The 22,744-nt window shown below is 43.5% G+C and overlaps 2 protein-coding genes across 2 annotated transcripts; both read left to right on the top strand.

Moving 5' to 3' along the window:
- The first annotated feature begins 242 nt into the window (after positions 1 to 242).
- On the top strand, positions 243 to 17,784 carry LOC136938547 (GTPase IMAP family member 8-like). Its single transcript, XM_067231710.1, has 6 exons — positions 243 to 336; positions 3,680 to 3,767; positions 4,389 to 4,433; positions 4,624 to 5,160; positions 6,185 to 7,234; positions 14,782 to 17,784. Exons 2-6 carry the CDS (start codon positions 3,743 to 3,745, stop codon positions 16,794 to 16,796), a joined length of 3,672 nt encoding a protein of 1,223 aa, XP_067087811.1. The 5' UTR covers positions 243 to 336; positions 3,680 to 3,742; the 3' UTR covers positions 16,797 to 17,784.
- A 942-nt stretch (positions 17,785 to 18,726) lies between these two features.
- On the top strand, positions 18,727 to 21,837 carry LOC136938534 (transmembrane protein 184B-like). Its single transcript, XM_067231704.1, has 4 exons — positions 18,727 to 18,785; positions 19,908 to 20,077; positions 20,372 to 20,566; positions 21,737 to 21,837. Exons 1-4 carry the CDS (start codon positions 18,727 to 18,729, stop codon positions 21,835 to 21,837), a joined length of 525 nt encoding a protein of 174 aa, XP_067087805.1.
- Positions 21,838 to 22,744: the final 907 nt, after the last annotated feature.

Genomic DNA, 22,744 nt, shown 5'->3' with positions numbered 1-22,744 from the left:
AGTCAGAATCTTTCGCTACTACAATTTGATCCAGAAAAGCAGTAATAAACTGGTGTGTGCAAAACAATTGTACCATCGCATCAAGTCAAAATAGTATGAGTTGTGTTCAGTTTTCAGTAAAGGTATGCTGCTGGCTGCACCAAACCCTGCGGTTGGCAGGTTACATTCCTGAGTGTGTGACACCATAGGACCTGCTCTACTGGTTTAGGGAAGATCTGTAGGATCTAAAACAGACTTTCTACAAAAAGTCATGTCAAGTTAGTCATTAGGCACTATTTCAGAAACACAGACAAAACGAAAATCCTATGGATACTTCCAAAGGAGCCAAAAGTCCAGGTGAGATTATTTACATTGTAGCAGAATCCAAAACATAGACAATGACTTTTCCACAATCTTAACATAGTCACTAATACTGTATACAGTATGTATTGTTACTAAAGTTACAAGTGTGATAGTACTGAACATGGTGATTATTGGATATTGCTTTTGTGTTTCAACTAGAAGTGTGTTCAGAGCCTAAAAAAGAAAACCATGTTTTGAAATATTTAAATGTACCCATTCATAGCTAGGTTAGAACAATAGACACAGTGGCACAAACTATTCCCCCAAATTGCTTTTATGAACAAAAGCCCTAATAGTACCTATATATTGTATATTTCAGATTCTAAGCACAATTTTTTTCAGAAAGAGCTTTCTTTAAAAAGAAGAACTTGCTCAAAACTTAATTTTGAAGCACATATGTATTGGTTACACGTTTCTATCATGGTATTCAATGTATAGCACCATACCCATGGTTTCACTTATTCTGGCACAAATTCAGTATACTGATGGCTGCTGACAGAAATCCAGTGTTAACATTTCTAATTGCTTCAGAGCATGGAAATAGTCTATGCTTGAAGATTGTTTTGTTGAAACAATAGAAAAGCATAAAGATGGCATGGAAAGAGTATTTTTCTGCTAGTATCATTCCTTACATTCCTTAATTACAGTGTATGGAGGAGGGTTCCATAAGTGTATGGAGGAGGGTTCCATAAGTGTATAGAGGAGGGTTCCATACACTGTAATGAGGTTGATCCAGTTTATCTGGAAGAAGACATAGCAGATTTCCTGTTGACGTTCTAACTGACCTGAAGGTGTAGAGGCTGCATGCTTGTGGCTAATGACAAAATTGTAACTATAAAGCTTTGAGTTGGTTGCAAGTGATGTAATTAGAGAGTAATGTAAATCAAATGTATTTGTGCAGCGCCCCTCATGCCTCATGGTTATGGGCATGACACTCTTTTTGGGGGGTTCAACATATCTAGATACATATCGTATAGTGAACCCAGTATGGTGATTCATTTTGAATCGTGTGCTGAGTGTATCGTTAAATCCCTAGTATTAATGGATGTTCAAGGGGGGATGTCTTGAACTAGAGAATGTGCTGCTTCAGGGATATTGTAGCCACCCACCAGAACGATAGTTTAAACATGGAATTAAACTGTGCTACTGTAGTATTAGAATGGTGTCTTTCCCCTAAATGTTACAATATTATGATCAAATTGTGTAACAGACTATGTTCTATCCACTCACTTCTACACACTTGAATTAATCCCAACAATAAAACAGTCATGGTGACCAATTAGAATTACAAGTGGAATGACCAGCAGAGGGTGCTTGTGTATAATGACAACTTTAAATCTACAACACCTCTTTTTGAAAGTGCTATTTGAAAAGGTTTATGGAATAGCGAGTATTTGAAAACTGAGTAAGCAAACATTTGAGCGCCAGCTTTGAAAAAAACACATTTTGTGTATAAATAGTTTTAAAGATTGAGCAGTTTGATTTGTTAAGTGATGAGGATAGGGTGTGCTGGTATCCCAGCTGAGAAGGGCCTTGTACTTTCTCCCCTGTGTTCTCTCTAGCCTATATACTTCATGGGTATGGGTACTCGGGTGACTAATGTGTTTTGTCATTGTGGTTTCCCACAAATAAATAAATAAAAGATCATGGATGAATGCATCCAAACAGAACCCTGTTTTATTGTTCATGAGAGTGTGTGCCTGTTGGAAGCACTGATGTGTCTAACCTGCTGCTGTTACAAGCAGACTTTTAAAGACTACCCAGCTGTGTGACCTATATGAGGTTTTGTATCCTAATACTAGGCAAGGAAATGAGATGAGAAATGAGAAAAGAGCTTTTAAGTAAAAAAGCTCCACTGGTTAGACTGAAATCCGGAATCCTGTTGAGGAAACTCCTCTATCAGTTCTCAAAATATTTGTAAAGTTGATTAGGCTCTAATGTAGTTAGACAGAATGTACAAAGTAGCTGTTAATGACAACTGAAATACCCTCATCCGTCAATCATTCCTCCTCTAAACTGAATTAACTATCATCCATCTGTTGAATTCACTCACATCTTCGGAAGAGGGGATAGGTGTAATGGCAGAATTCAAGTGGCACTGTGTAGATCTGAATAGTCAAGATGGCGGTTTCAATACAATTTATTTAGTTTGTACAAATTAAGAATTAACAGAGTACTCTGGACCCGTCATAGCGAAAGACATGTAGATGTAACCTACAGGTCGTTCGAGAGAGTGGTGAAGAACAACCCTAAAACCCTGCCTTATATAAATTTAGAACAAATGGTTCTTCTGATGGTCAATCCATCAATATAGCGGTCTCTGTGATTGGCCAGCACTACTCAGTGACAGTTTGAAACAATAGATCTCCATACCAATTGTCCCACAGTTCTTTGATGTGGCATCTCTCCCCAAACCAGTAGATAATAAAGCCACAGGAGTTGACCAGTAAAATGGTCAACTGTACTTTGTGTGGACACCTTCAAACAAGTATTTAATTAACACCACCCATGAAACAGGAAGGGTCAGAGCAGCTTGATCAATTTATCTATCTTAAACTACTCCCTTTAGGCCACGGGAACTCAAGAATCCCCCAACCTCTGTGCCTCTGGCTTCTTAGTTAGACATCATAAAACAACACCATAAATACCTTAAGACCAACTGCTACATCCATTCTACAGAGCATGCATCCTACATTCACTGTCTATAACAAAGAAACTTATAGATCACTGCTTATAAAACACATACATTGTAACGATATTCCTATAAGTCCTAAAATTCCACCACAATAGGGCTCAGGGATTAACTTTAAATGAGAGTGTATAATTGAAACTGCTTTAGTTACAAATTTGTTACTGTAAAACATTGCCTGACTATTGTTTGCAAAACTAAAAGAATAGATATTGTCTCAATGTTTTCTAGGACTTTTGAAGAGTCAGGTGGCTGAGCGGTTAGGGAATCGGGCCTGTACTTACTGTAAGTCGCTCTGGATAAGAGCGTCTGCTAAATGACTAAATGTGAAGAGATACTAAAGAGAATCATGGTAGCGTTTGTTAAAACTGTAAAGTATACCTTACCAGATGAAACATACAACTCCATTTGTTAAACATGTGGTATATATGGTGTGCACATTACACATGCTAAAGAATGCCTTGTGTCCCCTTCCCTTTTTTGCTGTTTTTTATTCATGTGTGCTGTGCTGATGTGCGTTCTGTTGTATTCTGTGTTGCTAAAGAACCACACCGGGGAGATAAAAGATCATGGACGGATGCACACATTAAGATACGTTCCTGCATGCTTGCAACTAAAACTGCATGTATTAACCTTCTACCTTCACAGGAATGGGTTAACTGAATGAGTTTATACCTTCACTTTCACTTCCTTGTTACCTGCTGACATAAAATGGCGGAGTCTACAACACCTCTCGGAGAGTAATCTAAACAATACAATTTGAAATCAGAAAAATATGAGTAAACTGGCATATTTATAGACTACTTTTTTGATAATAACAATCATTCCCAATCAAGCACATATAACTTATTGATTCCAGAGGGTCACGTTTCTCATGGTTCAACATACATTTTCTGATTAGGCCTTCGTTTTTTTCTGCATATGTCCTAAACTTATATTCAAGACGGAACATTGTTTTAAGATTTAACTTCATCATGCCCTATATACAGTGTCTTCAGAATGTAGGGTGAAGTCTGAAAGAAATTTGGGATTTTGGATTATACTTTTTATTTGGATGATCAAGAAAACCACACACAACTCAAAAGACTACCTAAAGTGATTCTTTTAGAATTAGATTATGGATATCTGCAAAATTTCTGTAAATAAAAAATGTGAGCAAGTAAAATACTTTAGAAACCTTGGACCGTCAAACACACTGAGAACCATTACCTTACTCCGATACAGAAGCCGTCCATAACATTTTATAGGATACGTCCAAAGTTTTTATGCAAAGCTTAGTTAGGCTATATGATCATATATAAGGATAAACACCTGTTTTATTTACACTGGTCTATTCTTTTGATATTTACTGTCTCAGAAAATAGGAGGCGGAGGTGTAAAAGCAAGGACGTCCCCCCTGAGAGTAAGTGAATTGTTAAATCATCAATATTGTACTGATATATTTAGAGTACAGTAGCCTACATACTAATAGGATACAATGAAGCACATGTATCCCCCCTCACTTGACACTTGCACATGGCAGTGTCTCTGAGCTGCACACTTCATAATTCACTCATAATTAACCTAAATGTATTGTGATGTTTGGTCCACAGTGGGGATTGTTCTTCTGGGGAGGAATGGCAGAGAGAAGAGCATTGTGGGAAACCTCCTCCTGGGTAGAGAGGCATTTGACCTCAACTATGTTCTACACCAGACTGAGAGAGCCAGGGGATTGGTGGAGGGAAGACGCTTCACTGTGGTCATCACTCCAGACCTGCTGCACCCAGATATCTCTAATATAAAATTATCAGAGGAACTGCAGCAGTGTGTGACTCTGTCTACACCTGGACCTCATGTGCTCCTCCTGCTGGTGACACCTGAAAAGTTCACTGAGGAGGAGAGGGACAGAATCAGAAACATTCTTGATTCTCTCAGTGGAAATTCCTGTGCCTACTCAATGGTGGAAGTTAATGCTGGACAAGACAGAAGACAAGACATGAAAACCTGTGTTGATATAAATCCTGAGGTAGAAGAACTGATTGGAGAATGCAAAAAGAGGTACTTGGAGATCAAGCACCCCAATGGACGCTCAGATCTTTTGTCAAATATAGACAAGATTGTGGAAGTCAACGGAGGAAAACCACTCATATGTCAGTTATTTGAAGATGCTCAAAGTGACACTTCAGGGAAAGAGAAAATGTCAAAAGTTACTTCAGAAGATCATGGTGGAGAACAAAGAGGAGCAACAAAGCCCATATCAGCACTCATAAAAACTGGTAAGAGTTCCAGCCTCTGACAACATTTATGAAGTGTGTTTTATTGCAGTTTGTTTTTGCAAGAAGATGAAAAAGAGTACACATGCTATACGTCCATATTATCTCAACAATCTAAAAATACACTAACTCACATACACTCATTAACTTGTAGTATCTGACTGACAGTGCATGGTAACACTATATTAAACCTACAGACAACAATAAACATAACATGTAGCATGTGCAGGAACAAGAAATATAGGAATCATAGTATCATTTTATAATTAGAATACAATAAGTAATTTGACATATCACATACTCAAATACTTTTTATAGGAATATGTGTCCAACACATTATTTAAATACTTTTCTTATACTATATTAAGATACTGGAAGAGATTATTTTATCTGAATTAACCTTTTCTAGGAGTTTCTTCAACTTTGGACAAAAAGGGAACAACGTCAAATCAGCAAACAGATGGTAATTAGAACAACTGTATCACAGTATTATACATTTTACATAAAAAATACAGAATATATGACAACTATATGACAAGATGTATGACAAATAAAAGACAACTTATAGATTGTAGTGTTTATGGTGGTCATACTGTATGTATTGAGCATCTGAAGGAGGTCATATTGTTAGTTTTGGTTCTTGTCACGTTCCATATTAGATTACAATATTATACTATATTGTTGTATACTTTCTCATTTAAGGTCTGAACATCTCTTACAGTGTCTGCTCTCAGGATTCTGCTGCTGGGGAGGAGTGAGAAGAAGAAAACAATGGTTGATCAATTCATTCAGGGAAGATACGGAAAAACATATTCAAAGCGTCGTTCTATTTTGCCTAGAACCATGTTTTCCGCTAAAACAAATGTCAAAGTTGTAAAGTCTCAAGACCTTTTTTCTCAAGATCTGGCTGAAAATGTTCTGATAGAGGAGATTGAGAGGTGTGTGTCCATGTCTGCTCCGGGTCCTCATGTATTCTTGCTACTGTTGAAACCAAGTGACTTCACAGAGAAGGACCAAGAGAGATTGAAATGGATCCTTAGTAACTTTGGTTCAGACGCTTTCATGCATTCAATTGTGATCACAACACATGATGGAGAGGACAACAATCGATGTGTCACTGACATCATTAGAGAATGTGGGAAGCGGCATTATGAAATGACAAGCTTGGACCACACTCAGTTAACAAATGAGATAGAAGAAATAGTGAAGACAAATGAGTGGAGATACTTACCATATAAGAAAAATACACTAGAGGCAGTGGCAGAGGGTAACAGGTCAATTCCTAGAATGAACTTGGTCCTGTGTGGGAGGAGAGGATCTGGGAAGACTTCCACAGCCAACACCATACTGGGTCAGAGAGAGACCAAACCAGAGTCTCTCTCCTCAGCAGTGTGTGTGAAGAGAGAGGGAGAGGTGTGTGGACGCTGGCTGACCCTGGTGGAGATTCCTGCTCTGTATGGATCAACCCTCACTCAGAAGGAAGTGATGCGTGAGACTCTCCGCTGTGTCTGTCTGTGTGACCCTCCTGGAGTCCATGCTTTCCTGCTGGTGGTGCCTGTGGGTCCACTCAATGATGAAGACAAGGGAGAGCTGCAGACCCTGCAGGACATCTACGGATCAAGAATCAATCACATGGTTCTGTTCACATCTGAATCTGACCCTACAGCTAAACCTGTGACTGATTTTCTGTATAAAACAGAAGAGATCCAGCAGCTGCTCCAGAGCTGTGGGGGAAGATATGAGATATTAAACATAAAGGATGTTAGAAATAACCAATCATTGTCTAAAGTTCTGGAGAAGGTGGAGGGAGGGATGGCTGAATGTAACTTCAGCTCCTTCACCACAGAGAAGTATGCGGAAACACTAACTGAGAAGCTCAGTAAACTACAGGCTGAGTTGGATTACAGAAATGAAGAGATACAGAAGTTAAAAGAACAGAACCAGTTAGCACGTAAGTTTACTACAAAGTACTATTAATGCTTCTAATAGATTTGTTAGAAGAGTTTGGAAAAAGACAAATAAAAGTAAATCCTTTTCAAATTAAATTTATATAAATAGTACTATTTAGAAGTATTTTGTAAGAATGATTAATTCACTGACATACCGTACAGTTGTGGTCAAAGGTTTACATACACTTTAAAGGACATGCATGTCATGGCAGTTTGAGTTCCCAATCATTACTATGACTATTTTTGACGCAGACCCATTTTCAGAAGATCCATAATAAATGCATAAAAGAACAATATTTCTTGGGACAAAGTATGTGCTCCAATGATTCTATCACAGACAAATAAGTGTTGTAGTAACTATTGGAAACTCAAACTGCCATGACATACATTACATTTAGTCATTTAGCAGACGCTCTTATCCAGAGCGACTTACAGTAAGTGTAACGGAAAGGATTTTTAACTCGGATCCTTGAGGCACACAACCAACACAGTGAAATAATTTATAATAAATATCCCTTTATTAATACACAGTTCTAAAAACAGAAGACTTAAGTCATGAGCAAATCGCAGCTCTACACCTGGTGCCAAAAGCTAATGTCAGCAAATCCACAGCAATTTACATCAAATTCACAGCAAAACCCACAGCAATTTCACTGCCAATCCCACAGCAATTTCACTGCAAACCCACAACACTGCAAACATTATAACACACCATAAACGTATGCCGCAAAACGGCGACCGGCTCATAACCCCCAGTCCCTCACAGAAGTAGCAGAAGATCCAGATTGATATAAAAGTAAGTAAAAAATAGACCACTCATGAGAGGATTTGTCCAGCGATCCCACCAGTCCAGACACCACTCACGACCCAGCTGATGACTTCAGGGCTCCAGTGTAACGCAGCCGCAAGCGCACCGCAGTTCCACCAAAACTGTCCTTTCACAGCGGTGGCGTATGTTTCCCACGGAACTGCGGAAGAAGAACAAGATAGATCAGGACCCGCACTGGCAGTGAGGTTAAACCACTAGGCTGTCACACGGCAATGTGGTACAGGCAAGTGTATTTCCCTTCCCTTTGCTGCCGAAATAGAGAGCGTTGTACGTCTTTTGGTGGGGCGCACGATACCAGTGTCCTCCAGCGTTTCTTGACGTTGTTTCGTTGTGTGCGTTGTATGATCCTTCTGCTCGATCGTAACGGTTGCTGTTCCACTCCGTGGAGGTTCGTCGTTGAGTCCTTTCTGGGCGCCTGCCAATAACCAGCTTCCCCGTTGAATGCCGTCCTCCGCATTTAATTCCTCCCGTCACCAATCACGTCGGTCTCATTAGAGACCATTTGGCACACCTGTTGGGAAACGCTACAAACCATACACCATTCTAAAATAATCACTTACCATTGTTCAACCCCGCCCACTACCAACAGCCAATATTTACATGTCACAATCACAAAACACCCAAACATTGTCGCCCCGTTACATTCTTCCCCCCTCTTTAATGGTGGTCGTCCTCGACCACTACCATGGCCAATGTTCAGTGTTCTATGTTGCACTGGCCAACAGTGTCCAGTCTGACTCACGGTTCGTATCGTGCCGGAGGCATACCACGAGTAGAGCGGTTTGGGTACCGCCTAGCAGTGGTTGGTTCAGTCCTTTGGTGTGTTGGAATTGGGTTGTGAGCTGGTGTCACACAAGGTTGAAATATTTGATCACATGCAGTTACAGTTGGTAGTGACTCTGGGCCAGTGGCTTCCTGAGACGGGTTGACTGAGGCAAGAGAAGGAATTGTCTGTGTTTCAAAGCTGGGTGGTTTTTCGGCTGGCCCTGGCATTGCTGCCCAAGGTTCGAGCTGCAGCGGTTGAGCTGGTGGGAACAGAGCGAGGGGGCCACTTGGCCAAGGAGTCGCGAGTTGTTCATTTGGTGGATTGTTGTCGTTTGTCGAGGGTACATCACCTGGGCATGAGCGGAGGTTGTTGCGATGAATTGTCCGAAGGGGTCCTTCCTTCCCTTCGGGGCGTATCGTGAAGACTGGGCTATCTTGGTAGGGTTGGGTGACTACGATAAAGGGTATAGGTAGCCACTGAGGTGCTAGCTTCCCTTGGGCCCGACGTCGAAAGTTCTTTATGAGCACTCGCTCCCCAGGCAACAGTGGCATAATCCGTGCATTGCGATTGTAGCGGTCTTGGTTCCATTGGGTTCGTCGTTCTACATTTCCCTTGACAGTGGCATAAGCCTGGAGGAGTGTTTGGTGATGGCTTCGGACCCATCCCTCCAGGTCCTCTCTACGCTGGGGGGGTGCAACATCATGGAGCATGTCTACGGGTAGTCTGGCATGGCGCCCAAAGACAACGTAATGAGGGGGTAGGACATAAGGGGGCTTTTGGTGGCGCACCCAACTTTCCCACTATGCAAGTAGTACATTCCGCTGCCCATGTCCGTGCACTTGTGCTCATTCCTACCCAGTAGAATCTTCTCCTCAAGAGAGACACCATCTTGTCGCCACTTGCATGGCCCCCGGCCTTGTGGTAGTCCTCCCAGAGCCGACGGGCATGTTGTTCTGGGACGAGGACTTGCTCCACTGGTTCGCCGGTGTCTGGTTCCGCGACACACCTCACCAATACGTCATTTCGCAGCTCTATTCGGTTCCACTCTCTGAGGAGGCAGCGAAGCCGAGGGGACAGTGAAGAGCGGTTTGATGGAGGCCTGTTATTCACTTTCCAAGAATGCAGAAGTCGGAGGTCTGCGTCTTCTTTCTGTTGTTCACCCCAACCCTTGGGCTCGACGGGCTGTTCTCGGGAAGTGGTGCACCCTGCAACATGCACCAACAGGTTGGTAGCTTCCCCTGGAAGCCGGGATAAAACGTCAGCGTTGCGGTTTGCTGTCCCCGGTCTATAGCGGATGTCGTAGGAGAAGTTTGCAAGTTGGGCCACCCACCTCTGTTCGGTTGCGCCAAGGTTCGCCGTATCAAGATGGACCAGCGGGTTGTTATCGGTGAAGACGGTGAATTGTGCCCCCCACAAGTAGTCTTTAAATTTTTCTGTAATGGCCCATTTCAATGCTAGCAGTTCTAGCTTAAAGGAACTGTAGTTTGTGTCGTTGCGCTCACCAGCATGGAGGCTACGACTGGCATAGGCAATGACCCTTTCCCTTCCATCTTGAACTTGAGCGAGAACTGCACCCAGCCCGCTCAGACTAGCATCCGTGTATAGTCGGAAGGGCAGTTGAAAATCGGCGTAGGCAAGGATGGGAGCAGTGAGTAGGGCTTGCTTCAGATGGTCGAATGCGGCCTGACAATCCGTTGTCCATTGGATGCGGGCAGATGGTCGGTTGGCCTGACCTTGTAGAAGTTGATGTAGTGGAGCTGCTACTTTGGCGAAGGCTGGAATAAACCGGCGGTAGTAGCCGGCAAAGCCAAGGAATGAGCGTACCTGCTTGACAGTTGATGGTATGGCCCAGTCCTGGATTACCGCAGTTTTGTCAGGGTCAGTAGCAACGCCCTGCTTGCTGATGACGTGTCCGAGGTATGTAACGCTACGTCGAAAGAGGCGACACTTGCGAGGTTGCAACTTGAGGCCATGCTCTTGGAGGCGGGCGAAGACCTGCTCAAGATGCTTCAAATGGGCATGGAAAGTTGTGGAGTACACTATGACATCATCAAGGTAGATGAGAAGGTAATCATACACTTGGGCTCCTAAGCAGCGTTGCATTAACCTCTGAAAGGTGGCAGGAGCATTACAGAGGCCGAAAGGCATACGCTCGAATTGGTAGAGTCCGAAGGGCGTGGCGAAAGCAGTTTTCTCCTGGTCGTCTGGAGCGACTTCCACCTGCCAATAACCACTGGCGAGGTCAAGTGTGGAATACCATTCCGACTTCCCCAAGCTGGTGAGGGATTCTTCAATCCTGGGCAGCGGAAAGGAGTCCTTGTGGATTACCGCGTTGAGTTTACGGTAATCCACACAGAACCTTAAGGAGCCGTCTTTTTTTTTAACAAGGACCACCGGAGCAGCCCACGGGCTGGCGCTTTCTTTAACCACTCCACTGTCCAGCATCCCTTGCAACAAGACTCTCAGTTCTGTATAGAGTTTTGGAGGGATTGGGCGGTAGCGCTCTCGACTTGGCGGTGCTGTGCCAGTGGGAATCCGATGGGTGACAATGGCAGTTCTGCCAAAATCCTCGTCGTTAGCTGCAAAGACATGGGACCACTTGCGCAGCAGGGCTTGCAATTGGGCCTGTTGATCGCCGTTCAGTCCCTCGCCGCCCAGGGACATGGCTGGGTGGTCATTGACTGGGCTTTCCTCTGCATGCCGTATGTCGACTTCGATGACTTGGGGTCCAGTGTTGCGCAACACCAATCTTGACTGTCCTTGGATGTCCTGTTCGTCAATCTGTACCACCAAAGCCAGGGGGCACCTCTGGGGAAGTTCAAGGGAAAACGGGTTAGGGTTACACAGGCGCAGGGGAACCCTTCCCCCTCGGGTCCAACTCACGGCTCTAGCTACTCTCCATTTTTGGCCACAGTTCTCTAGGTTTTCAATCAATACGGGGCAGTCAGGCTGGCCAACAGCCTGTGGTACCTGAGCCCAAATGATCATCTCGGTCAATGGTGGAATCACCACTTGGGGCTGCCGTGGAAGCCTAGCCACACCTTGTAGCTCCATGCAGGTCACAGAGGCTTTAGTCCTTTGGCAGGCGACAAAGGCAGCATCCCAGGCTTTTTCTGCAGCAGGAGGGAACACAGATTTAAATGCAGCCACCCCAGGATGCCCACTCTTAAAAATACCTGTCCAGCAGTCCGCTATGACGTTCATGCCCAAGAGTCCATATTCCGTGTTGATGCAATCATCTCGGACAACCAGTACCCCTTTCCCTTTCACGTCTATACCCCCTATCTGAAAATCTAAAACCGCATACCCCACATAAGGAATGTTCAGCCCATTTGCTGCTTTCAAGGCCAGCCACGATATACTACTAGGGTCAAGCATACTGTCTTCACCAAAGTGGCGCTGGAATAGTGCTTCACTAAAGAGGGTTACTTGTGAGCCAGTATCGAGTATACATGGTACTCGTTGTTGTTGCACGAACACCTCAATCTCAGGGCATCTGCCAACTATCGAGGGCTTTTGTGGGGGTGCCGTGGGGGGCCCCTCCCGGTTCACTCGCCCTGTTGTGACCGGGAGAACCGAAAATCCGTCTGGTTTGGATGTCGCCGGGGGCAGAAGCGCTGGATGTGGCCAGTTTCCCCGCAGTCTCTGCAGATAGCTCTACCTTGAGCATCCCACTGGTAAGGTGGCTGCCCGGGGGAAGCTGACCCCCGTCGTTGACGTTGAGGGGCATTTGACTGGGGAGGCCAGGAAGGTTGAGTGGCCGTGCCGCTGGTTTGTGATCGCCCAGTCGAGTTGGAATGAGCTGGAATTAAAGGGGAGGGTGCTGATGGGCTGATGTTCAAGCGCCCCTGCAGTTCATCCACGATAGACCTTCCTAGCAGAGTCACCTGCTCTTTTAACTCTTCACGCAACTCGGCCCGTAAAGTCTCTTTTATCCGTTGCCAATCTGTATTACCTGGGGGCTCAGGCGTAGGTGTCCTTGTCGTTTTAGCAAAGGTTGGGCAGACTTGGGCGCCTTCGGCATGACCTTGCTCCCGTTCCAGTGCCTTAGCTTCATCAAAGGCCTCTGCGAAGGAGAGTGTGGGGGTCCTGCGGAGTTGTCTCTGTATCTCTTGGCCAATTGGACCAGGCCTCAGGCCCATGGAAAATTGCGTGCGAAGGAGTTCATCATCGGTCCCATCTGCAAGGGGTTCTCTTGCTCGCCATTGATGGTGCAGTTCACGTAAGCGGAGGGTGAAGGCCCGTACATCCTCCCCTGGTTCCTGTCTGACATTGAAAAATTTGAGCCGCAGTTTAGCCACTGGCTGCTGGTTTCCATACAACAGTGCTAGTTCTTTCAGAATTGCGACATCAGTGTTGCGTTTATCCGGTTCCAATAGTGCCACTTCTCTTTTAGCATTTCCTTCTAATGCACTCAGAATAAAGTCAACCCGTTGCTCTGTATTCAGCCCCTGGGCCCTAATCAAGGCTTCCATTTGAAATTTCCATTCACTAAACCTGTCTGACTCCCCATCTCCACTAAACTTCGGGACCCACGGTACACCCATAAACCATGGCATAAAAGCATTCGCTCTTTGAGGCTGGGTTGCCAGTTGTTCCTCATTTTCACTCATGATGCTGTGTGCGTCAAGGATCCTGCTGACTACGCCAATTTGTAACGGAAAGGATTTTTAACTCGGATCCTTGAGGCACACAACCAACACAGTGAAATAATTTATAATAAATATCCCTTTATTAATACACAGTTCTAAAAACAGAAGACTTAAGTCATGAGCAAATCGCAGCTCTACACCTGGTGCCAAAAGCTAATGTCAGCAAATCCACAGCAATTTACATCAAATTCACAGCAAAACCCACAGCAATTTCACTGCCAATCCCACAGCAATTTCACTGCAAACCCACAACACTGCAAACATTATAACACACCATAAACGTATGCCGCAAAACGGCGACCGGCTCATAACCCCCAGTCCCTCACAGAAGTAGCAGAAGATCCAGATTGATATAAAAGTAAGTAAAAAATAGACCACTCATGAGAGGATTTGTCCAGCGATCCCACCAGTCCAGACACCACTCACGACCCAGCTGATGACTTCAGGGCTCCAGTGTAACGCAGCCGCAAGCGCACCGCAGTTCCACCAAAACTGTCCTTTCACAGCGGTGGCGTATGTTTCCCACGGGACTGCGGAAGAAGAACAAGATAGATCAGGACCCGCACTGGCAGTGAGGTTAAACCACTAGGCTGTCACACGGCAATGTGGTACAGGCAAGTGTATTTCCCTTCCCTTTGCTGCCGAAATAGAGAGCATTGTACGTCTTTTGGTGGGGCGCACGATACCAGTGTCCTCCAGCGTTTCTTGACGTTGTTTCGTTGTGTGCGTTGTATGATCCTTCAGCTCGATCGTAACGGTTGCTGTTCCACTCCGTGGAGGTTCGTCGTTGAGTCCTTTCTGGGCGCCTGCCAATAACCAGCTTCCCCGTTGAATGCCGTCCTCCGCATTTAATTCCTCCCGTCACCAATCGCGTCGGTCTCATTAGAGACCATTTGGCACACCTGTTGGGAAACGCTACAAACCATACACCATTCTAAAATAATCACTTACCATTGTTCAACCCCGCCCACTACCAACAGCCAATATTTACATGTCACAATCACAAAACACCCAAACATTGTCGCCCCGTTACATAAGTACAGGGACATTCCCCCGAGGCAAGTAGGATGAAGTGCCTTGCCCAAGGACACAACGTCATATTGCACGGCCGGGGAATCGAACCAACAACCTTTTGATTAATAGCCCGACTCCCTAACCGCTCAGACATCTGACCCCCACATGTTCTTTACAAGTGTAAACATGTAAACTTTGGACAACAACTTTATGTCTTACTCTTTGAGCTGACTGTCCATTGTTAATCACTGATCTGAAAAGGTAATATACAGTTCTATTGTCTTGCAGGAGATGGGGAACATCAGAGCACAGATTGCCTGAGGATCGTGCTGATAGGAAAGACTGGAAGTGGAAAGAGTGCCACCGGCAACACAATCATAGGCAGGGAAGTGTTTAAATCCAAACCAAGTGGAAAATCTGTGACCAAGTGTTGCCAGAAAGAAGAGGGAGTGGTGGATGGTCGGTCTGTTGCAGTAGTCGACACCCCAGGGTTGTTCGACACAGCTCTCAGTAATGATGATGTTGAGCAGGAGATTGTTAAATGCATCAGTCTTTTGGCTCCAGGGCCTCATGTGTTCTTACTCATCCTGTCCATCGGCCGATTCACACAGGAAGAGAAAGACACATTACAACTGATCAAGAGAGGCTTTGGGAACAATTCCGGGATTTACATCATTGTGCTTTTTACTAGAGGAGATGACCTAAAAAACAATACACTTGACAACTATGTTTCAGAAGACTGTGAAGACATGGTCCAAAAACTAATTAGAGACTGTGGAGGGAGATGTCATGTCTTCAATAACAACGATTCAGACAACCGCTCTCAGGTCAGTGAACTGATCAAGAAGATTGATGAGATGGTGAACAACAATGGAGGAGGATGTTACACCAATGAAATGTTCCAGGAAGCTGAGGGAGCTATTAAACGAGAATTTGACAAGATTCTGAAAGAGAAAGAAGAAGAGATGCAGAGAGAGAAGGAGACTCTGCAGAAGAATCATGAGACAGAGATGGAAAAGATGCAGAGAAGACTGGATGAACAGAGGTTGGAAGTGGAGAAGGAGAGAAAGCTGAGAGGAAAACAATTAAAAGAAAAGGAAAAAATCATAGAGAACGTGAAAAAAGAAAAAGAAACTGAAAAGGCCAAAAGAATAGTAGAGGATGAAAGGAAGAGAAAGCAGGAAGAAAAGCAACGTCTGGACTGGGAGCAAAAATTTGAAACTATGCAGGAAACAATAAGAACACAAACAGAAGAGTTTGAAAATAAACAAAAACAAAGAGATCTGGAAGAAAAAGAGAAGCATGAAGAGCAACAGGAGAGACACAGTAATAAACAAAAAGAATTTGAAAAGAAATGTGAGGAATATCAAAATGAGGAGCAAAAGAGGAGAGAAGCAGATGAGAGAGAAAAACTAGAATGGGAAAGAAAAATAAAAGAAACTGAAGAAAGTAAAATGGAGATACAGCAGGAGGTGTTGGAGAATATGAAACTATGGGAAGAAGAGCAGGAGAAGGAAAGAAAAAGGAGAGAAGAGGAATATGAGAGAAGAATGAAACTGGAGAAGCAAGCGTGGGAAATGAAATTGAAAGAAATGGAAGAAGAAGAATCTAAAAGGATTTTAAAAGAAAAAGTGAGAAGGGAGGCAGAACAGAAAGAAAGAGAGAAAATAGAGAGATTATATGGAGAAAAGAAAAAGGAGCTGGAAGGTCAACGTGAAAGTTGGGAGAAAGAAAGAAAAGAAGAGTGGGAAAAAAGACAGAAAGAAGATGAACAGAGAAGAGAGGAGGAGCAAAACAGACTGAGAAAAATCCAGGAGGAGTTTGAGAGAGAACGTGAAGAAGAGAACATAAAGAGAGAGAAAGAGGATCGACTCAGGAGAGAACAGGAGGAGAGAGCGCGCAGAGAAATTGAGGAAGACCATAAGAGAAAAAGAGAAAAGATGAAGAAAACATATGAAGATGAGGCCAGAAAACAAGCTGAAGAATTGAATGAGTTTAAAGATAAATACACCAAGGACTTCAAAGCCCTCAGGGTGAAACGAAACACAGAGACAAAAAAACTTATTAAGAAGCATCATGATGAGTATCAGGCCCTGAAAAATCTCTCTAGCTATAATGAGAATACACTGAGACAAAAAATAGCTGAAAATGAAACTCCTTATCAGCCCCAGGAAAAACTTTCTGAAGATAAAAAGGCAAAGCTGAAGACGGAATTGGATGCTTTACGGGAGAAACATCAAAAACAGGCAGAAGACTTGAAAAAGTCAGTTGAAAAAGATGCGTCAATGTGTAATATTTCATAATTGCATGGTTCTGCTGCAAAGTGTTTTTGTTGATTGGCCAAAACAACAAACTGTTTATTATTTGTTTAGTGTTTGTTTATCTAAAAACATTTTTTTTTTATTGTTGAGACTTAATTATGGAGAATATGACAGTTATGATGATGATATCATGAAGAAGGATCCAAAGCAACTTACTGTACAGAGGGGAATTAAGCCCCCCCATAGGGAAGTAAGACCATTGTTCTCTTGCTTCTAATTAGTTCTTCTCTCTGGATCTGCATATTAGCTGAAATGTTGGTTTAGTGTCTGTGTACATTTACAAAGAAATGTTATTTGGCTACGAAGGGGTATGAAAGAAACATCAATATCAAAAATATAGTCAAAAATACATGTTACTCCATGTAAACAAAGGCATAGCTGTATTCGTGCCTTACTGTGCTCAGTGATGTTTATTTTAAAATGATGTATGTTGCCACCATACGTAACAAAGTAAGACATTATGTGTTATGTTCTTTTTTCCTTGGGGATTGTATGCAGTACTTGTATGTATGTTAAACCCCCAACCATGTTTCCTTTATTAGAGTGAGTGATTATTGGAGTGGAGTGATTAAAGCAGTCAGCTGTCACACATTAATCAACATGTGTTTAACGAGTGTTTACCACTTGTGTTTCTGTAAGATGATGCCAATGTTGTTTTCCCATCTAATAGTTTCAATTGAATTAAACAAACAAAATCGTATTATAAAGTGTGGAATTTTTAATCAGTTTTCCATTGATATTATGTATAAACAAATTGTGGACAGTTTTTCTACTAATATGCATAGTGCACATATTTAGATGCCTTGAGACTTTTAAGAGTTACTTTATCTTAAAGTATCTGTTTGTACCGTAGTACAGCCACGTAAACAAATCTTTATTACCTTTGATTTGAGTAATATCTGGACAAACTGTCACAGTGAAATATGAAAAGCTTGTTATTTGCACAGACTGTATCATTAAACCGACTGAATCTGCTTGAATCAAATATATTTATTTTTCTAAATAGTTGACTTTAGAGTTGCTTCAGAAAAGCAGTTAAAAGTAGAAATATGCTAAATGTTTGCTACTGACCCAACCCAGTTCAGTAGCATTTACTATCTAGACTCAGTGATACAGTCAACAATGTGTGAGAAGTGGTACTGACATAGATACTGTAACTCCATAGGACTTCAGAAAATATGTAACAAAAAAGCTAGTCCTATGGATTCTTGAATGACAGAGAAAAAGTTAAAGTTATATAAAATATTTCATTTTAACTGGTCGCTGAAAATGTCAGCTTCTACTAGTACACAGATTTTCACAAAGAATAGTGGTATGACACTCTTGTTTCATAGATGTAGTAACAATGTTTTTTTGGTTTCCTGTCAGTCAACACACAATATTTCATAATAACTCAAAACGTACATTTGCAAATTTTAAATAAAGTCTGGTGATACTGCAAATAGGGACAAGAGGCTAAATATTGAGCAACATGTCAGATATTCCAGAATTACTGAAACCTATATTTACATTTACATTTATTCATTTAGCAGATGCTTTTATCCAAAGCGACTTCCAAGAGAGAGCTTTACAAGTTCACTGATAATAACAACAAGATAGCCCCAAAAACATTGCAGGTAGCCAAAACATGAAGCACATATTGTGAACAACCAAAATAAGTGCCAAAGGGAAGAACCACAAGAGCATGTAGTTAAACAAGTTACAATTAAACAACATGAATCGCTATAAGTGCAAGTGCACCTGTAGAAAAGCAAGCAACAGTAAAAAAATATTTCAACAATTTAAATCAGTTACCACTAACCAACAAGAGCAGCAAAACTCTAAGCAAGAGTCAGTGTGATCCTTGAGGAAACTAACATGAGGTCCAGCAAACCATTCCTATAGACAAAACAACGTTAGAGAGGAAGGATAGATGCTTCACATCCACAATGTGCCTCCAAGCTCAGCTGTCCAGTACCTGAAACACAGGAGGTGAGGAGGACCATCAGATCCATGAAGATCAACACAAAACACCAGGTGGAAGTATATTCAGATCAACATCATACACAGAGAGTGAATCTCATTGTAGTACATACAATACACTTGTTTTCAAATGAATTCTGATACAGACTTCAAGTGAGTGGAGCTGTGCCCCTCCCTCTAGTGGTCCACCTCAGATTATGTGCTATGTACTCAGTTATGGGTTTATTTATTTTACAGTACGGTCCAAAAGTCTGAGGCCACATTGAACATTTAATGGGGCAATTAGAGACTGAGAAAGCCAAGCATTCCGTGACATCACCAGAAGCTCTTTGGAACGTGTCATATCACACTGGGATCATCAGGTTTTTGCACACACTTGTAGAGGCCATGCCAGCTCGAGTGCACACTGTCATTAAAGCAACGGGGGGGAATTGTTAAGATGATATTATCCTTTGTAACGAAAACATATCTATTACATTTAGAAACAAATGCTAAATGGATGTATCTTGACTAGTGGTTTCAGACTTTTGGACCTTACTGTGTGTGTGTGTATACAGAAATATATAATTATATGTCACCACTGTAAATCAGTTCCTCTATAATTATTGGATATTATCTGCTACAGAATTAGCAGACTAATTAGGCACACTGGCTGAATCAAATTATTTCATGGGGAATGACACATGATTTTTTACAGAACCTGTACTTGTGCTAATGTCCCCCCCCCCCCCCCCCCCCCCCCCAGTGTGACGAGGGGTTACCTGTACGTGATGCTAATGCCCCCCCCAGTGTGACGAGGGGTTACCTGTACGTGATGCTAATGCCCCCCCCAGTGTGACGAGGGGTTAACTGTACGTGATGCTAATGCCCCCCCCAGTGTGACGAGGGGTTACCTGTACGTGATGCTAATGCCCCCCCCAGTGTGACGAGGGGTTACCTGTACGTGATGCTAATGCCCCCCCCAGTGTGACGAGGGGTTACCTGTACGTGATGCTAATGCCCCCCCCAGTGTGACTAGGGGTTACCTGTACGTGATGCTAATGTCCCCCCCCCAGTATAATTGAATGCGTAATGAGACATGATTTTTTACAGAACCTGTACCTGATGCTAATGTACCCCCCCCCCCTCCAGTGTGGCAGGTGGTTACCTGTACGTGACCATCATCTACAACGTCTCGGTCAGCCTGTCCCTCTACGCTCTCTTCCTCTTCTACTTCGCCACCCGTGACCTGCTCGTCCCCTACAGCCCCATGCTCAAGTTCTTCATGGTCAAGTCGGTCATCTTCCTCTCCTTCTGGCAGGGTGAGCAACTCTCTCTCTCCTTATTTCTCTTTTTATCACTGCCCACGTGCAATACAGACAATATGTACACACGCAAACCAGGCAGATTAACACACGTTCAGAATCATGGGTATCAGGGTATGAGCCAAATGCTGACTTTTCCCAACAATTCTTTTTATACTCATTGTTTAAGAGTCAAAATGTGAATCCTTACATCTCCCTCTACTTTTGCTCGCTTCCCTCCCCTCCCCCACTCTCCCTTTCCTCTGTCCCTCTTCCCCTGCTCTCCCTCCCCCTTACATCCTCCCTCCCCAGGCATGCTCCTGGCCATCCTGGAGAAGTGTGGTGCCATCCCTCAGATCAACTCTGCCGAGGTGTCGGTGGGCGAGGGCACGGTTGCCGCCGGCTACCAGAACTTCATCATCTGCATCGAGATGTTCTTCGCAGCCGTGGCCCTTCGGTACGCCTTCACTTACAAGGTCTACATGGACAAGAGGCTGGACTCCAACGGTGAGGCAGACATTTCAACCTCCCACCTACCTCATCCCTTTGTCTCATCCCTTCCCTCCCTCCCTCCCTCCTCTCTCCGCTGCACTAAAAGGGCCGCTTCCTATCCTAACCCTATGGACAGTACGGTAGGTCTATCCCTAGCTGTGTCAGGTCTGGCCCGGCCACAGCTTGTGACATTCTGTGTCTGTGATGCCAGTCATACAGTGTTGTAACTCTCATTCATTATGCATGTGTGTCGTCTTCTACAGTGTTAGAACGTTACATTTGTGTTGCATCAGTGTCTGTTTCATGTTGATGGGGTTCACTGGCAGTGTGCTGTATGTGGCAGTCCTGCACATTCTGTTCATTGTGTTCACTCCACTCTGCTCCTCCTGATATCTCTCTCTCTTATCCATCTTTCATCCTCTCCACAGGCTCTACTCACACCTCTCCCTCCTTCCCTCACCTGGGGGGGAGACATGGTCCAGGACGCCATCCTACGGTGGCCCTGACGTGCAAATCACACCCACTAACATGAGTGCATCCCCCAAAAGAAAACACTCCCCCCCAAATACGAGTCAACTCCCCCCAATTAGGATGACTTGCTCACCTCCCCCCAATATAAGGACACGCTCCCCCAAATGGGAAACGACATTACATTAACTCAAAAACACATTACATTAACTCAAAAGGGAAAGGGTTGGTAGTACTACACTTCGTTGCTGAATGGATGCAGTAACTAACAAGAAATTGATCGACAGAAGCACAAAATGCAATAGCCTGACAGAGTTACGTGCACCAAGACATTTGTTTGGCTATCGAAGCATGTAGCAAGTAGTAGGCTACTTATGCAAAAGTATAAATTGCATGTTAAACGTCAAAATCGATAGCGAAACAACCATCCTGGTCCACGTAACTGTTATTACCATGAAGTTGATCGTTTTGGTTGGAAGAAAAGAAGAAACATTTGTGTTAACAATTCAAAGTCATGACTTGCACTACTCTTTATTTTAATCAGGGACATTCCTATGAAATAATCTTAGATATGCTGTTAACGTTTCACAACATTAAAATAAGTAGCCTATGCGCACGCTAAAACACAGTTGAAAGAAGCAGGACTTTTCAGAAGAAAAAAACAATAGTCCACAACAGAAGAACGAAATGCCACAATGACAGAGTTACGTGGACCAGGATGGTTGTTTCGCCCGGCGCTCTCCCGCAGCCATAGCACCCTCAGCACGTGCGGAGACACCGAGAAGACCCTGCTGCTCAGCTCCGACGACGAGTTCTAGAGGGACGCTCGTACACACTCTACCTACCTACACTCACACACACAGTGGTTGACCCCTGGGGGTGAAAGGAGAAAGAGAGGATTAAATAGTTTTACCGAGAGGAGTGTGTGTGATTATGTGAGACGGGGTATGGGTAGGAGTAGGGGTCTAAACTGTGGCAGAGCTTAAAGAGTGAGATGTATTGTATCGACTCAACACTGCTGTTTTTAAATTGTTATAAATGTGTTCTTTGGCTGTTCCATTTCATTGCATACATGTCTGGCTGTGTACAATGCATTCAAAGGCTCATGGAAGGAGTTGATATTTACAGTGGACGTAATATGCTACAAAGTAAGGTCACATTTTATTGAAATTAAAACACATACCTCTGCCAATATGGATCTAAAAACCTGAACACACACGTACACTCATGTCCCCTCAAGTTATGCTTAAACACAACGTATGACTTGTTTTGATGTACACACATACACATGCACACATCTACATGAGTGCCATGTTCAGGATCATTTACTCTGGTTCATAGAGAAACCTCAATTTTGTTTTTATTGGTTGTGGTCATGCATCCTCCACCTTCCTGCCAAGTCTGCCTCTTACTGAAGTGTTGCCAAATACATGGAGGTCCCAGCTGGGATGGCGGCAAAATGGTTTTGTGGGTGTCACGACCACAGCCGTACCCCCCCCCCCCCCCCCCCCCCTGTCATTGTCTTCACCTGTCTCGTTAGCGTCATTGTGTCCACCTGTGTCGTTTGGTTCTGTGTATTTAGGTTTCTGTTTTGTGTCCAGTCTTTGTCTTGTCCTTACCATACCTGTCTGTGTGAATACCCTATCTGTTCCCAGTTTTTGAGAATAAACCCTTGTTTCGACCATGCCTCGCATCTCTCGTGCGTTTGGGTCCTACCCCTCCTCG

This window comes from Osmerus mordax, chromosome 3 (assembly GCF_038355195.1).
Source record: "Osmerus mordax isolate fOsmMor3 chromosome 3, fOsmMor3.pri, whole genome shotgun sequence".
Lineage (NCBI taxonomy): Eukaryota > Metazoa > Chordata > Actinopteri > Osmeriformes > Osmeridae > Osmerus > Osmerus mordax.
Note: the sequence above shows the minus strand (reverse complement) of the source record. Positions and strands in the feature narration are given on the sequence as shown.

Excerpts from the sequence above, each read along its gene's own strand:
- LOC136938547 (XM_067231710.1), top strand. The coding sequence starts at position 3,743 with ATGGCGGAGTCTACAACACCTCTCG. Across the intron at positions 5,161-6,184 it reads CGGAGGAAAACCACTCATAT|ATCTGGCTGAAAATGTTCTG; the intron begins GTCAGTTATTTG and ends TTTTTTCTCAAG. Across the intron at positions 7,235-14,781 it reads AGAACAGAACCAGTTAGCAC|GAGATGGGGAACATCAGAGC; the intron begins GTAAGTTTACTA and ends ATTGTCTTGCAG.
- LOC136938534 (XM_067231704.1), top strand. The coding sequence starts at position 18,727 with ATGCTTCACATCCACAATGTGCCTCCAAGCTCAGCTGTCCAGTACCTG. Across the intron at positions 20,078-20,371 it reads CTTCCTCTCCTTCTGGCAGG|GCATGCTCCTGGCCATCCTG; the intron begins GTGAGCAACTCT and ends CTCCCTCCCCAG. Across the intron at positions 20,567-21,736 it reads CAAGAGGCTGGACTCCAACG|GATGGTTGTTTCGCCCGGCG; the intron begins GTGAGGCAGACA and ends TACGTGGACCAG.